General features: G+C 34.0%; 1 protein-coding gene across 13 annotated transcripts in view; it reads right to left on the bottom strand.

The window, feature by feature from the left end:
* Window positions 1–13,923, bottom strand: part of LOC133635434 (adhesion G protein-coupled receptor L2-like) — a 257,133-nt gene that overhangs the window by 55,959 nt on the left and 187,251 nt on the right. For 10 of the 13 annotated variants that reach the window (XM_062028653.1, XM_062028642.1, XM_062028643.1 and 7 more), the window contains 4 exons: window positions 10,593–10,916; window positions 10,341–10,444; window positions 4,751–4,936; window positions 2,902–2,940 (listed from right to left, as the gene is read on the bottom strand). In XM_062028653.1, coding sequence (XP_061884637.1) covers window positions 2,902–2,940; window positions 4,751–4,936; window positions 10,341–10,444; window positions 10,593–10,916 — 653 coding nt within the window. The remainder of the gene's footprint in view (window positions 1–2,901; window positions 2,941–4,750; window positions 4,937–10,340; window positions 10,445–10,592; window positions 10,917–13,923) is intronic. The other 3 variants (XM_062028644.1, XM_062028654.1, XM_062028655.1) reach the window with 1 other exon arrangement.

Here is a 13,923-nt window from a genome sequence, read left to right as displayed (position 1 = left end):
CAGTGAAGGTTAGACACGCCCACTATGTCTAAGTTAGACATGCCCACCACTTGTAAAGTAGTCATGCCCATTCGGTGAAGGTTAGACACGCCCACCATGTGTAAGTTAGACACGCCCACCACTTGTAAAGTAGTCATGCCCATTCGGTGAAGGTTACACACGCCCACCATGTGTAAGTTAGACACGCCCACCATGTGTAAGTTAGACACGCCCACCATGTGTAAGTTAGACACGCCCACCCTGCATAAAATCAGTTTGATGACACATTACTAACGATGCAACACTTTTTTGTGTGTGTGAAAATGATGTAAGATGAATTGTTATGAATGTCACTGAAATCCATGAAAAATATAAAACTTTAAATGTACAAAGGTTTTATTAATGCAGGTGATGTTGTGTGTGTATGCACGCTACAACAGCTTCTTCTTCTACTTCTTCCTGGTTAGATGAAATGTTATTGACTTGTTATAAACACCCTGATGTTACTTGTGACGTCAGAAAGTGTGTGTGTGTGTGTGTGTGTGTGTGTGTGTGTGTGTGTGTGTGTGTGTGTGTGTGTGTGTGTGTGTGTGTGTGTGCATGCAAGGATCTATATGTATATCTAAATATGTATTTCCTGTGAAGTAGACTCATAGTTGATCACGGTGCACATGAGATGGTTGTGGTCAAACACAATAAATATAGTTACAATTCAATCATTAAACTATTTTAATTACATTAAATAAGTACATTAAATAATAACATGTAATAAATTTAAACAATTAAAAATATCATTAATAAAATCAAACATGATAAATATAGTTACAATTAAATCATTAAACTAAATTAAAACATTAAATTAAATAGATAAAACAATAAAAAATACAATAAATACAATTAAACATGATAGATATACAGTAGTTACTAGGGCTGTGAATCCGTGGGTGTCCCACGATTCGATTAAATATCAATTCTCGGGCTCACGATTCGATTCAAAATCAATTTTTTTTTCAATTCAACACGATTCTCGATTCAAAAAGGATATTTTGCCGATTGAAAAGGATTGTCTATTGATGGAATACATAGATTTGAGCAGGATCACTGACATGTAAGCATGTAGTAAAGCTTTTATAATTGTAAAGGACAATGTTTTATCAACTGACTGCAATAATGTACATTTGTTTAAACTATTAAATTAAGCAAAAATATGACTTATTTTATCTTTGTGAAAATATTGGACACAGTGTGTTGTCAAGCTTATGAGATGCGATGCAAGTGTAAGCCACTCTTGTTCTTTTATTTGTATAAATGTCTAATGATAATGTCAATGAGGGATTTTTAATCACTGCTATGTTGAAATTGTAACTAATATTGATACTGTTGTTGATAATATTCATTTTTGTTTCACTACTTTTGGTTTGTTGTGTTTGTGTCTCCTCTCAATTGTTGTGTGTGGTGTTTGTGTCTCCTCTCTTAAAAACATACTTTTATTCCATGGCTTTTAACACTGAGTGATGTCCATCCTGCTATGGCGCCCCATAATACACCTGCTGTCAACCTGTTTTTAACTTCTATTTATTGTATCTATTTATTTTTTATCGTGCTCTGTTTGTGTTGTGTTGTGTTGTGTTTGCTCGGTTGTCGTATTATCTTTGAACCTGCCCATTGTAAAGCACTTTGGCTACCCCTGTGGTCAATTTTAAATGTGCTTTATAAATAAAGTTGATTTGATTTGATTTGAATTGCTCTATTTATTGCAGTTCTGAGTGTTGCTGGGTCGGGTTTGCTTTTGGAATTGGATTGCATTGTTATGGTATTGCTGTGTATTGTTTTGTTGGATTGATTAATTAAAAAAATAAAAAATAAAAATAATAATAATAATAATAATAATAATACAAAAATAGATTTAAAAAAAATGAGAATCGATTCTGAATCACAAAACGTGAGAATCGCGATTCGAATTCAAATCGATCTTTTCCCCACACCCCTAATAGTTACAATTAAATCATTAAACTAAATTAAATTACATGAAATAAAATACAAAATATTAAAACAATTAAAATACAATAAAATAAAATCCAACACAATATAAATAGTTAAAATTAAATGATTGAACTAAATGTCATTATAATAAATAAAATAAAATAATTTAAACATTACAAATTTAATTAAATAAAATCAAACACAATAAATATAGTTAAAATCAAATTATTAAACTAAATTAAATTACATTAAATTACATAATAAAATTAAATAAATGTAACAATTTAAAATACAATTAAATACAATCAAACACAATAAATATAGTTAAAATCAAATTATTGAACTAAATTAAATTATGTTAAATAAAAAATAAATAAAACAAATAATTAAATAAATGTAACAATTTAAAATAAAATAAAATAAAATCAAACACGATAAATATAGTTAAAATCAAATTATTAAACTAAATTAAATTATGTTAAATAAAAAATAAATTAAACAAATAATTAAATAAATGTAACAATTTAAAATAAAATAAAATAAAATAAAATTATTAAACTAAATTAAATTAAATAATTAAATAAAATAATTAAATTAAATACATAAAAAAATAAATGTAATTATTATAAATAATACAAATTATAGTTATAATAGTTAATACAGAGCAGCATTATGTTACTTTTGTCCTCATCGCAACGGAGGTTTGCAGGCGTCTCAATGGAAGTATTTAGCTATTGGACATTTTCTGGAAGTTTCTTTTATGGTTATATTAAGTGCGGTATACCAAACTTCCAGTGCAACAATGTTTCCCGCGTAGGAAGAGACGACCTCGAGTGGGCGAGAGAGAAGTGAGAAGGCTTTGAGTGCAGCACAGGTGAGAATAGGACACAGGTAGCACAGAGGGGGGGCAGCAGGCAAGGTCGGGGGGGGCACCTGTACCTTGGTGTACGCCCTGCACGTCCGCTCTCGCTTTTGAAGCTTTTTGTTACAATTCCACCAGAAAAAGAAGAGATCAGAAACAAGATGACTTGATGTCTGACACACAAACAATTGTGGTGATCGCTCAGTTTGTCAGAAGTAAATCCACATCGGGCAGGAAGACTCCAGGAAACTACTCAAGTGGAACCTCCATCGTTTCATTCATGGCCACAAAACAAAATATGATTAAAAAGTTACAAGTTCAACAAAAACTTCAACACTCTCAATAATTGTATGTTTCTGCCCTCGCTACTTGTTTCCAGCATGTGCAGCTAGGCAGATAGTTAACACATTGAAGAAACAGAAGCTCCAGAAGTTTTTGATGTTTCTTCTTTTAAATAGTTTCCTTTCCTTAGTTTTATTTCTTGACACTTCTTCCTTCACTTAAGACTGAACACACTGTATACTCATAAAATAAACATGGCAAAAGTATAATGTTGATTGTATACTTTACATAAATCAAATAGAAGGTTTATTGTTCAAATGTTCACACAATAAACTACAAAAGTTTACGCATATAGAAATTAAACAACATCAAACATTGCACACAATGTTTGTGACTCATCACAATTAAACCTAAGATGTAGCGTTATCGCCCTCTACTGGTCAAATTTAGCAAGCTTTAATCGCCAGAGTACTTGTGTAGTGTGTTCATGTGTCAATAAATGTTTATTTGTTTAATAATACAATGTAACATTTAAGAGCTAATATTAATAATTGTGCTGTCAGTTGTAGTATTTTATTTTCTTACACCTCGGAGTATCACTTTCAAATATGTTTTTACTTCACTTTGTCCGAGGTCTGTTAGCCAGGAAGTAGTCTTTGCCATTAAATCCAACGTGTTTATACTTCCACTTACACAAACGTCAGTGATCCCCAAAGGAAATAGTTAGAAAAAACATTGGCTGAGTTACAAGAGGAAATGATCACTAAAACACAGAAAAACATGGAGAAATATGAATAAACAATACAAAGTATCCACAAATAACAACAGCAATAGAATGGGATGACTAAAGAATCAAATAAATCATACAAGGTTCACATCGTTCCATATTTGGTAACGTATCATAACTACAAAAAATAGAGGAATAAATAAGAATATAAAGTAAATATAAGTTAAAGACTAAAATTATTGAAATGTGCGGTGTTGTATTATTAACATATGTATTATTGTAATAGTACAATGTATTATTACTTATCACATATCAACTGTTTGGTTTTCATTAACACATTTGGAGGTGTTGAAGAACGCCATGTAAAATCGCTAATGCTAATCAGTAGCATGCATATGACATGATGCATGTGGATTAGCATTGAGCTAGCGCATTGTGAAAAGTACTTTGAGTACTTAATAGGCGTGTTTGCTTTGTGCGCACGTCAAATGACAACAACACTTTGAGGCAGTCTGCTACAAACACGCTTGTTTACCCGCCAAGTGTTTGAGTCAGGTACAATAAAGGTATCCAAATAAGATACCTTTTGATTTCAGGTGCATCAGTACTTGGTAGTAGCGACTGAATTCAGCTGTTGTGTTCTTTATTTCCACAGTACCCTGCAGACTAACAGTAGTGATAGTGTTTACTCACCTGGCTCCTCTGTACTCAGCCAGGCAGTCAAATGTGTGTGTGTGTGTGTGTGTGTGTGTGTGTGTCTCTTTAAGGAGTGTTTCATCTCAAACTACATGTTATTTCAAATTTTTACTGATGTTTTTTTTATATAGTTAAAACAAAAAAAAGAGGAGCACTTGAGTTCAACTTTGGAGGTTCCACTTGCAGCTGGTGTGAGGTGTGAGGTTTGAGGCGGTGGCTACCTTGTTGAAGCTCCGCCCAGCAGAGTCCTTCTCGCTGGGGCGGAGCTCCTGCAGCTGAGCATCCAGGATGTCCACCAGCTGCTCCATGAGGCGCACCGACGAGCTGACGTCTCCGGCGTAGATCGGACCCTTGGTGTGTTTCGCCAACTCGTTCGCCAAGTTTGCCGCGTTCTCGCCGCTGCGGATCTGCGAGCGCCAAACCAATCGTGTTTACCAAAGTGCAATAAATCATAATAATAAATAGTAAATAACATCCTTATGTCACACCACAGAAAGGTGAGCGCCCCCTAGAGGGCCGCCATAAATATATAATATTACGTACATGTATTTTTATGCAGCATATTTAAATAATTAAATACAAAAATACAATTAAATACATTAAAACAATTACAAATACATTTGAATAAAATCAAACACAATAAATATAGTTAAAATTAAATTAATCAACTAAATTCAATTACATTAAATTAAATGAAATAAATACATAATTTAAATAATACAGTTTGACACTAGAGTGGTGAAACTGTAATTTCATTTACACTTTAATTTTATTGACAGTTTAGTTAAGACAACATGTGTTTTTTAAATTAAATTATTAATTGTTTATTTGATTTGATTTTAGCACAACATAATAATACGTACATTTATTTTTATGCAGCATATTTAAATAATGAAATATAATAATACAATTAAATAAATTAAAACAATTACAAATCAAATCAAATCAAATCAAACACAATAAAAATAGTTAAATTAAATAAATACAATACAATTATACTTATTAATAATGCAAATAATTGCATTTCCACTTACATTTTATTGACAGTTTAGTTAAGAAAACATTTGTTTGTAAATTAAATTATTATTAATTAATTTAGTTTATTTTAGCTCAACATAATTGTACGTAAATGTATTTTTATGCAGCATATTTGGGTAGTATTGAGTTTTCTAATCAGCCTGAGGTTTATGTGTTCAATAAATAATACAATTTGTGCTTTCATATCGTTGGGTATCATTATTGAAAATGATGAAAATAGTAAGATGACTAATTCAGTGTTAATATTTGAGAGGGGCCCTAAGGTAAAAAGGTCACAAACCCCTGGATTAGAGCAAGAATAGTGAAAGTCATCTAATTCTGCTTTATATCAATTATTTTAATATTACCACACAAAAACTACTATTGGCTCATTTTCTGAATTTGTAAACAACACCCAAAAAGGATTTTGTGATGATAGTTCATCAAACATGTCGGACTTGGAGAAGATGCACTACTCAAAAGTTAGCGTGTTAGCTCGCTAGCTAACCAGAAAGAGACAAAGTTGTGTAAAAAAATCACTTTAATTATCCTTTGTTTATGTACTTGTCAGCATTTTTAATAACCCTTCATCTTGACAACATGTCTTCTTTTTCTTTTGTTTTATCGCTGCGGCCATTAATGTCTTTTGTTTTCATGCAAATCACGACAGTTTGTATCAAGACTTACAGCACAGATCAATATTTCTGAATCAAGTGATCATTTGTATTGCTAGTCAGCACTTGACTAACTATTTCACACGCTCAATTTTAAAGGTGACCGCTAAATTGGAGCCGCTGATTATGTGAAGGTTTTATAATCCAGGAGTCCTTACCATATTGATTGATTATTGATAGTCGCTGACCAGTCCATGAGTCGACTAATCCTTACCATATTGATTGATTATTGATAGTCGCTGACCAGTCCATGAGTCGACTAATCGTTACCAAATTGATTGATTATTGATAGTCGCTGACCAGTCCATGAGTCGACTAATCGTTACCAAATTGATTGATTATTGATAGTCGCTGACCAGTCCATGAGTCGACTAATCGTTACCATATTGATTGATTATTGATAGTCGCTGACCAGTCCATTATTCAACTAATCGTTACCATATTGATTGATTATTGATAGTCGCTGACCAGTCCATGAGTCGACTAATCGTTACCAAATTGATTGATTATTGATAGTCGCTGACCAGTCCATGAGTCGACTAATCGTTACCAAATTGATTGATTATTGATAGTCGCTGACCAGTCCATGAGTCGACTAATCGTTACCATATTGATTGATTATTGATAGTCGCTGACCAGTCCATTATTCAACTAATCGTTACCATATTGATTGATTATTGATAGTCGCTGACCAGTCCATGAGTCGACTAATCGTTACCAAATTGATTGATTATTGATAGTCGCTGACCAGTCCATTATTCAACTAATCGTTACCATATTGATTGATTATTGATAGTCGCTGACCAGTCCATTATTCAACTAATCGTTACCATATTGATTGATTATTGATAGTCGCTGACAGTCCATGAGTCGACTAATCGTTACCAAATTGATTGATTATTGATAGTCGCTGACCAGACCATGAGTCGACTAATCGTTACCAAATTGATTGATTATTGATAGTCGCTGACCAGTCCATGAGTCGACTAATCGTTACCATATTGATTGATTATTGATAGTCGCTGACCAGTCCATTATTCAACTAATCGTTACCATATTGATTGATTATTGATAGTCGCTGACCAGTCCATGAGTCGACTAATCGTTACCAAATTGATTGATTATTGATAGTCGCTGACCAGTCCATGAGTCGACTAATCGTTACCAAATTGATTGATTATTGATAGTCGCTGACCAGTCCATGAGTCGACTAATCGTTACCATATTGATTGATTATTGATAGTCGCTGACCAGTCCATTATTCAACTAATCGTTACCATATTGATTGATTATTGATAGTCGCTGACCAGTCCATGAGTCGACTAATCGTTACCAAATTGTTTGATTATTGATAGTCGCTGACCAGTCCATTATTCAACTAATCGTTACCATATTGATTGATTATTGATAGTCGCTGACCAGTCCATGAGTCGACTAATCGTTACCATATTGATTGATTATTGATAGTCGCTGACCAGTCCATGAGTCGACTAATCGTTACCAAATTGATTGATTATTGATAGTCGCTGACCAGTCCATTATTCAACTAATCGTTACCATATTGATTGATTATTGATAGTCGCTGACCAGTCCATGAGTCGACTAATCGTTACCATATTGATTGATTATTGATAGTCGTTGACCAGTCCATTATTCAACTAATCGTTACCATATTGATTGATTATTGATAGTCGCTGACCAGTCCATGAGTCGACTAATCGTTACCAAATTGATTGATTATTGATAGTCGCTGACCAGTCCATTATTCAACTAATCGTTACCATATTGATTGATTATTGATAGTCGCTGACCAGTCCATGAGTCGACTAATCGTTACCAAATTGTTTGATTATTGATAGTCGCTGACCAGTCCATTATTCAACTAATCGTTACCATATTGATTGATTATTGATAGTCGCTGACCAGTCCATGAGTCGACTAATCGTTACCATATTGATTGATTATTGATAGTCGCTGACCAGTCCATGAGTCGACTAATCGTTACCAAATTGATTGATTATTGATAGTCGCTGACCAGTCCATTATTCAACTAATCGTTACCATATTGATTGATTATTGATAGTCGCTGACCAGTCCATGAGTCGACTAATCGTTACCATATTGATTGATTATTGATAGTCGCTGACCAGTCCATTATTCAACTAATCGTTACCATATTGATTGATTATTGATAGTCACTGACCAGTCCATGAGTCGACTAATCGTTACCATATTAATTGATTATTGATAGTCGCTGACCAGTCCATTATTCAACTAATCGTTACCATATTGATTGATTATTGATAGTCGCTGACCAGTCCATGAGTCGACTAATCGTTACCAAATTGATTGATTATTGATAGTCACTGACCAGTCCATTATTCAACTAATCGTTACCATATTGATTGATTATTGATAGTCGCTGACCAGTCCATGAGTTGACTAATCGTTACCATATTGATTGATTATTGATAGTCGCTGACCAGTCCATGAGTCGACTAATCGTTACCAAATTGATTGATTATTGATAGTCGCTGACCAGTCCATTATTCAACTAATCGTTAACATATTGATTGATTTTTGATAGTCGCTGACCAGTCCATGAGTCGACTAATCGTTACCATATTGATTGATTATTGATAGTCGCTGACCAGTCCATTATTCAACTAATCGTTACCATATTGATTGATTATTGATAGTCACTGTCCAGTCCATGAGTCGACTAATCGTTACCATATTAATTGATTATTGATAGTCGCTGACCAGTCCATTATTCAACTAATCGTTACCATATTGATTGATTATTGATAGTCGCTGACCAGTCCATTATTCAACTAGTCCTAATCAAAACATTTAACGTGACACAAATATTAGTGGACAATTCTGGACTAACAGCCTCCACTTTTGTCCTACGCTCTGAACCCTGCGGCTTATACGATGGTGCGGCTATTTGATGGATTTTTCCTCGCTGAAGTTCATAATGCAAACAGTTTTACTAAACACATGCATAAACACTTGAATGGTGTGTTATTGTTTGTGCTACGGCAACATCTTTCGGGCGACTTCGCTCACTGTGGGTGCTGTGGGTGAATGTGGATTTTGTTTTACTGTTTAAAGCTTTGAAGCGGAAGTAGACGTGCCGTTCCGTCTTCTAGCCGTCCATAACGTTTCTACTCGTATAGATTATTCATTCATCACTCGAAGCAACGTTTGTAAGTTTTACAATATAACTAAAACTATTCTTACTTACTAAAGTGTCCCATGTGTGATGTCTCTAGGAGTGTTTTCATACATATTTGTACCTGCTATTGAAATGTAATCAAGCTAGCATCATTAGCATTAGCTAATATGCTAACACCTTTACAAGCGTCTGTTTTTAGTATTATTAACTTACATTCTTTTTGTATTGTTTCACTTTCACAAATTCCTCAGTAAATTCAGCAAAACGTCAGCGTGGAGTTATTGAGTCTGTTTAGCTAGCTTGTACAGCTAGTGGCTCCATGACCATGACTGACATTTTGTTTGATCAGCCGTTTTACTGCCTTGTTACAGACAACGTTTGGAAACAGTTAAGGTATGTAAATAAACATTTATAGAATATTTCTGTGTAAATAAGTCATTTCACAACATATATATCTGCCACTTTAGTCCGGTGTGACAAACACATGGACAAATATTGTTTTCTTTCAAAATCTAGTGGGTGTGTCTTATATACGGGTGCGTTCTATAGTCTAGACTATGGTACATGTCTATCGTGCTAAATATTGATATGGTTTTATTGCCCAGCCCTATTTGGTTATTACAACGACTTCCAGTGGGTCCATGACCATGAATTCTGTTTTGTTTGAACAGCCGTTTTACTGCCCTGTTACAGAAACCGTTTGGGAACAATGAAGGTATGTAAATAAACATTTCTGTGTAAATAAGTCATTTCACAACATACATATCTGCCACTTATAGTCCAGTGCGGCTCATGTATGGAAAAAGTGGGTGTGGCTTATATACCTCTATAGTCCAGGTAATATGTGCTTTGCAGCACTAATCCAAACATTTTAGGCGACACAAATACCCTGGCGGTGGCGGGTGTGAAGAAAAACATCAATAATGGTTGGGCGCTCACCTTCTGGGCCACCTGGTTGACCCAGTGGGAGGTACAGTTGCTGAGATCGGGGCCCTTGGGGTGCCAGGTCCCGGTGGAGAGGACACACAAATAAGATGCTGTGCCTGCCAGAGAAACAAGAACACAACGTTTCTGTGCCAATGAAGCCAGGAGCCAATGAGAGCGCTGGTTGCTGCCAGGTGACTTTGTTGACATCCAAGATCTTAGAAGGTGTCCTCTCACGAGACCATGGCGGGTCTAAAGAAGGCTTACCTCGCGTGCCTTTGGGACAGGGCCGCTCCACCAGCAGGCCCCTCTGGGTCTGGGGCCACATGATGTCCCTCCTCTGGCACGCCTCACAGAAGCGCTGAGGCAGAGGGAAGGACTCCGCAGGCGGCGGCCAGGTGGTCTGCGCCATGGCGGGAGGCGGCCTGGCCACGCCCCTGCCGCTCTCCTTGGGCCCCGCCGTGCTGGTAGTTGTGTTGGCCACGCCCCTGTGCACGCTGCCCAATGTTGTTGTTGTTGTTGTTGTGGTGGCAGTGGTGCTTGTGCTTCTCACAGGCTGAGCAGACACGGTGACTTGAGACACGGACACAGCTGTCGGGGAGACAAAATACACAATATTTACATATTCATTTTTACACAACATGTTTGTATTACACAGCAACATGTTTGTATTACACAACATGTTTGTTTTACACAACAACATGTTTGTATTACACAGCAACATGTTTGTATTACACAACATGTTTGTATTACACAACATGTTTGTATTACACAGCAACATGTTTGTATTACACAACATGTTTGTTTTACACAACAACATGTTTGTATTACACAGCAACATTTTTGTAATACACAAAAACATGTTTGTATTACACAAGAACACGTTTGTATTACACAACATGTTTGTATTACACAACAACATGTTTGTATTACACAACATGTTTGTTTTACACAACAACATGTTTGTATTACACAACATGTATATTTTACACAGCCACATGTTTGTATTACACAACATGTTTGTTTTACACAACAACATGTTTGTATTACACAACATGTATGTTTTACACAACCACGTGTTTGTATTACACAACATGTTTGTATTACACAGAAACATTTTTGTAATACACAACAACATGTTTGTATTAGACAACGTGTTTGTATTACACAACAACATGTTTGTATTACACAACATGTTTGTATTACACAGCAACATTTTTGTAATACACAACATGTTTGTATTACACAACAACATGTTTGCATTACACAACATGTTTGTATTACACAACAACATGTTTGTATTACACAACATGTTTGTTTTACACAACAACATGTTTGTATTACACAACATGTTTGTTTTACACAACAACATGTTTGTATTACACAGCAGCATTTTTGTAATACACAACAACATGTTTGTATTACACAACAACATGTTTGTATTACACAACATGTTTGTATTACACAACAACATGTTTGTATTACACAACATGTTTGTTTTACACAACAACATGTTTGTAGTACACAACATGTATGTTTTACACAACCACATGTTTGTATTACACAACATGTTTGTATTACACAGCAACATTTTTGTAATACACAACAGCATTTTTGTATTAGACAACATGTTTGTATTACACAACAACATGTTTGTATTACACAACATGTTTGTATTACACAACAACATTTTTGTAATACACAACAACATGTTTCTATTACACAGCAACATTTTTGTAATACACAACATGTTTGTATTACACAACAAAATGTTTGTATTACACAACATGTTTTTTTTACACAACAACATGTTTGTATTACACAACATGTTTGTTTTACACAACCACATGTTTGTATTACACAACATGTTTGTATTACACAGCAACATTTTTGTAATACACAACAACATGTTTGTATTACACAAAAACATGTTTGTATTTCACAACAACATGTTTGTATTACACAACATGTTTGTATTACACAACAACATGCTTGTATTACACAACATGTTTGTTTTACACAACAACATGTTTGTATTACACAACATGTATGTTTTACATAACCACATGTTTGTATTACACAACATGTTTGTACTACACAGAAACATTTTTGTAATACACAACAACATGTTTGTATTACACAACATGTTTGTATTACACAGCAACATTTTTGTAATACACAACAACATGTTTGTATTACACAACAACATGTTTTTATTACACACCAACATGTTTGCATTACACAACATGTTTGTTTTACACAACATGTTTGTACTACACAACATGTTTGTTTTACACAACCACATGTTTGTATTACACAACATGTTTGTATTACACAGCAACATTTTTGTAATACACAACAACATGTTTGTATTACACAACATGTTTGTATTACACAACATGTTTGTTTTACACAACAACATGTTTGTATTACGCAACATGTTTGTATTACACAACAACATGTTTGTATTACACAACATGTTTGTTTTACACAACCACATGTTTGTATTACACAACATGTTTGTATTACACAGCAACATTTTTGTAATACACAACATGTTTGTATTACACAACAACATGTTTGTATTACACAACCACATGTTTGTATTACACAACAACATGTTTGTATTACACAACATGTTTGTATTACACAACAACATGTTTGTAATACACAACAACATGTTTGTATTACACAACATGTTTGTATTACACAACAACATGTTTCTATTACACAGCAACATTTTTGTAATACACAACAACATGTTTGTATTACACAACAACATGTTTGTATTAAAAAAAATGTTTTTATTACACAACAACATGTTTGCATTACACACCATGTTTGTTTTACACAACCACATGTTTGTATTACACAACATGTTTGTATTACACAGCAACATTTTTGTAATACACAACAACATGTTTGTATTACACAACAACATGTTTGTATTACACAACAACATGTTTGTATTACACAACATGTTTGTATTACACAGCAACATTTTTGTAATACACAACAACATGTTTGTATTACACAACAACATGTTTGTATTACACAACAACATGTTTGTATTACACAACAACATGTTTGTATTACACAACATGTTTGTATTACACAAGAACCTGTTTGTATCACACAACAACATGTTTGTATTACACAACATGTTTGTTTTACACAACAACATGTTTGTATTACACAACCACATGTTTGTATTACACAACATGTTTGTATTACACAACAACATGTTTGTATTACACAACATGTTTGTATTACACAACAACATGTTTGTATTACACAACATGTTTGTTTTATACAACAACATGTTTGTATTACACAACATGGTTGTTCTACACAACAACATTTTTGTATTACCCAACAACGTGTTTGTTTACACATCAACATGTTTGCATTACAAAACATGTTTGTATTGCACAACAACATGTTTGTATTACACAACAAGTTTGTATTACACTTCATGTTTGTGATACACAAAAACATGTTTGTATTACACAACAACATATTTGTGTTGCGCAACATGTTTGTAGTACACAACAACATGCTTGTATTACACAACATGTTTGTATGGCACAACATGTTT

Source organism: Entelurus aequoreus, linkage group LG19, assembly GCF_033978785.1.
Source record: "Entelurus aequoreus isolate RoL-2023_Sb linkage group LG19, RoL_Eaeq_v1.1, whole genome shotgun sequence".
NCBI lineage: Eukaryota > Metazoa > Chordata > Actinopteri > Syngnathiformes > Syngnathidae > Entelurus > Entelurus aequoreus.
Note: the sequence above shows the minus strand (reverse complement) of the source record. Positions and strands in the feature narration are given on the sequence as shown.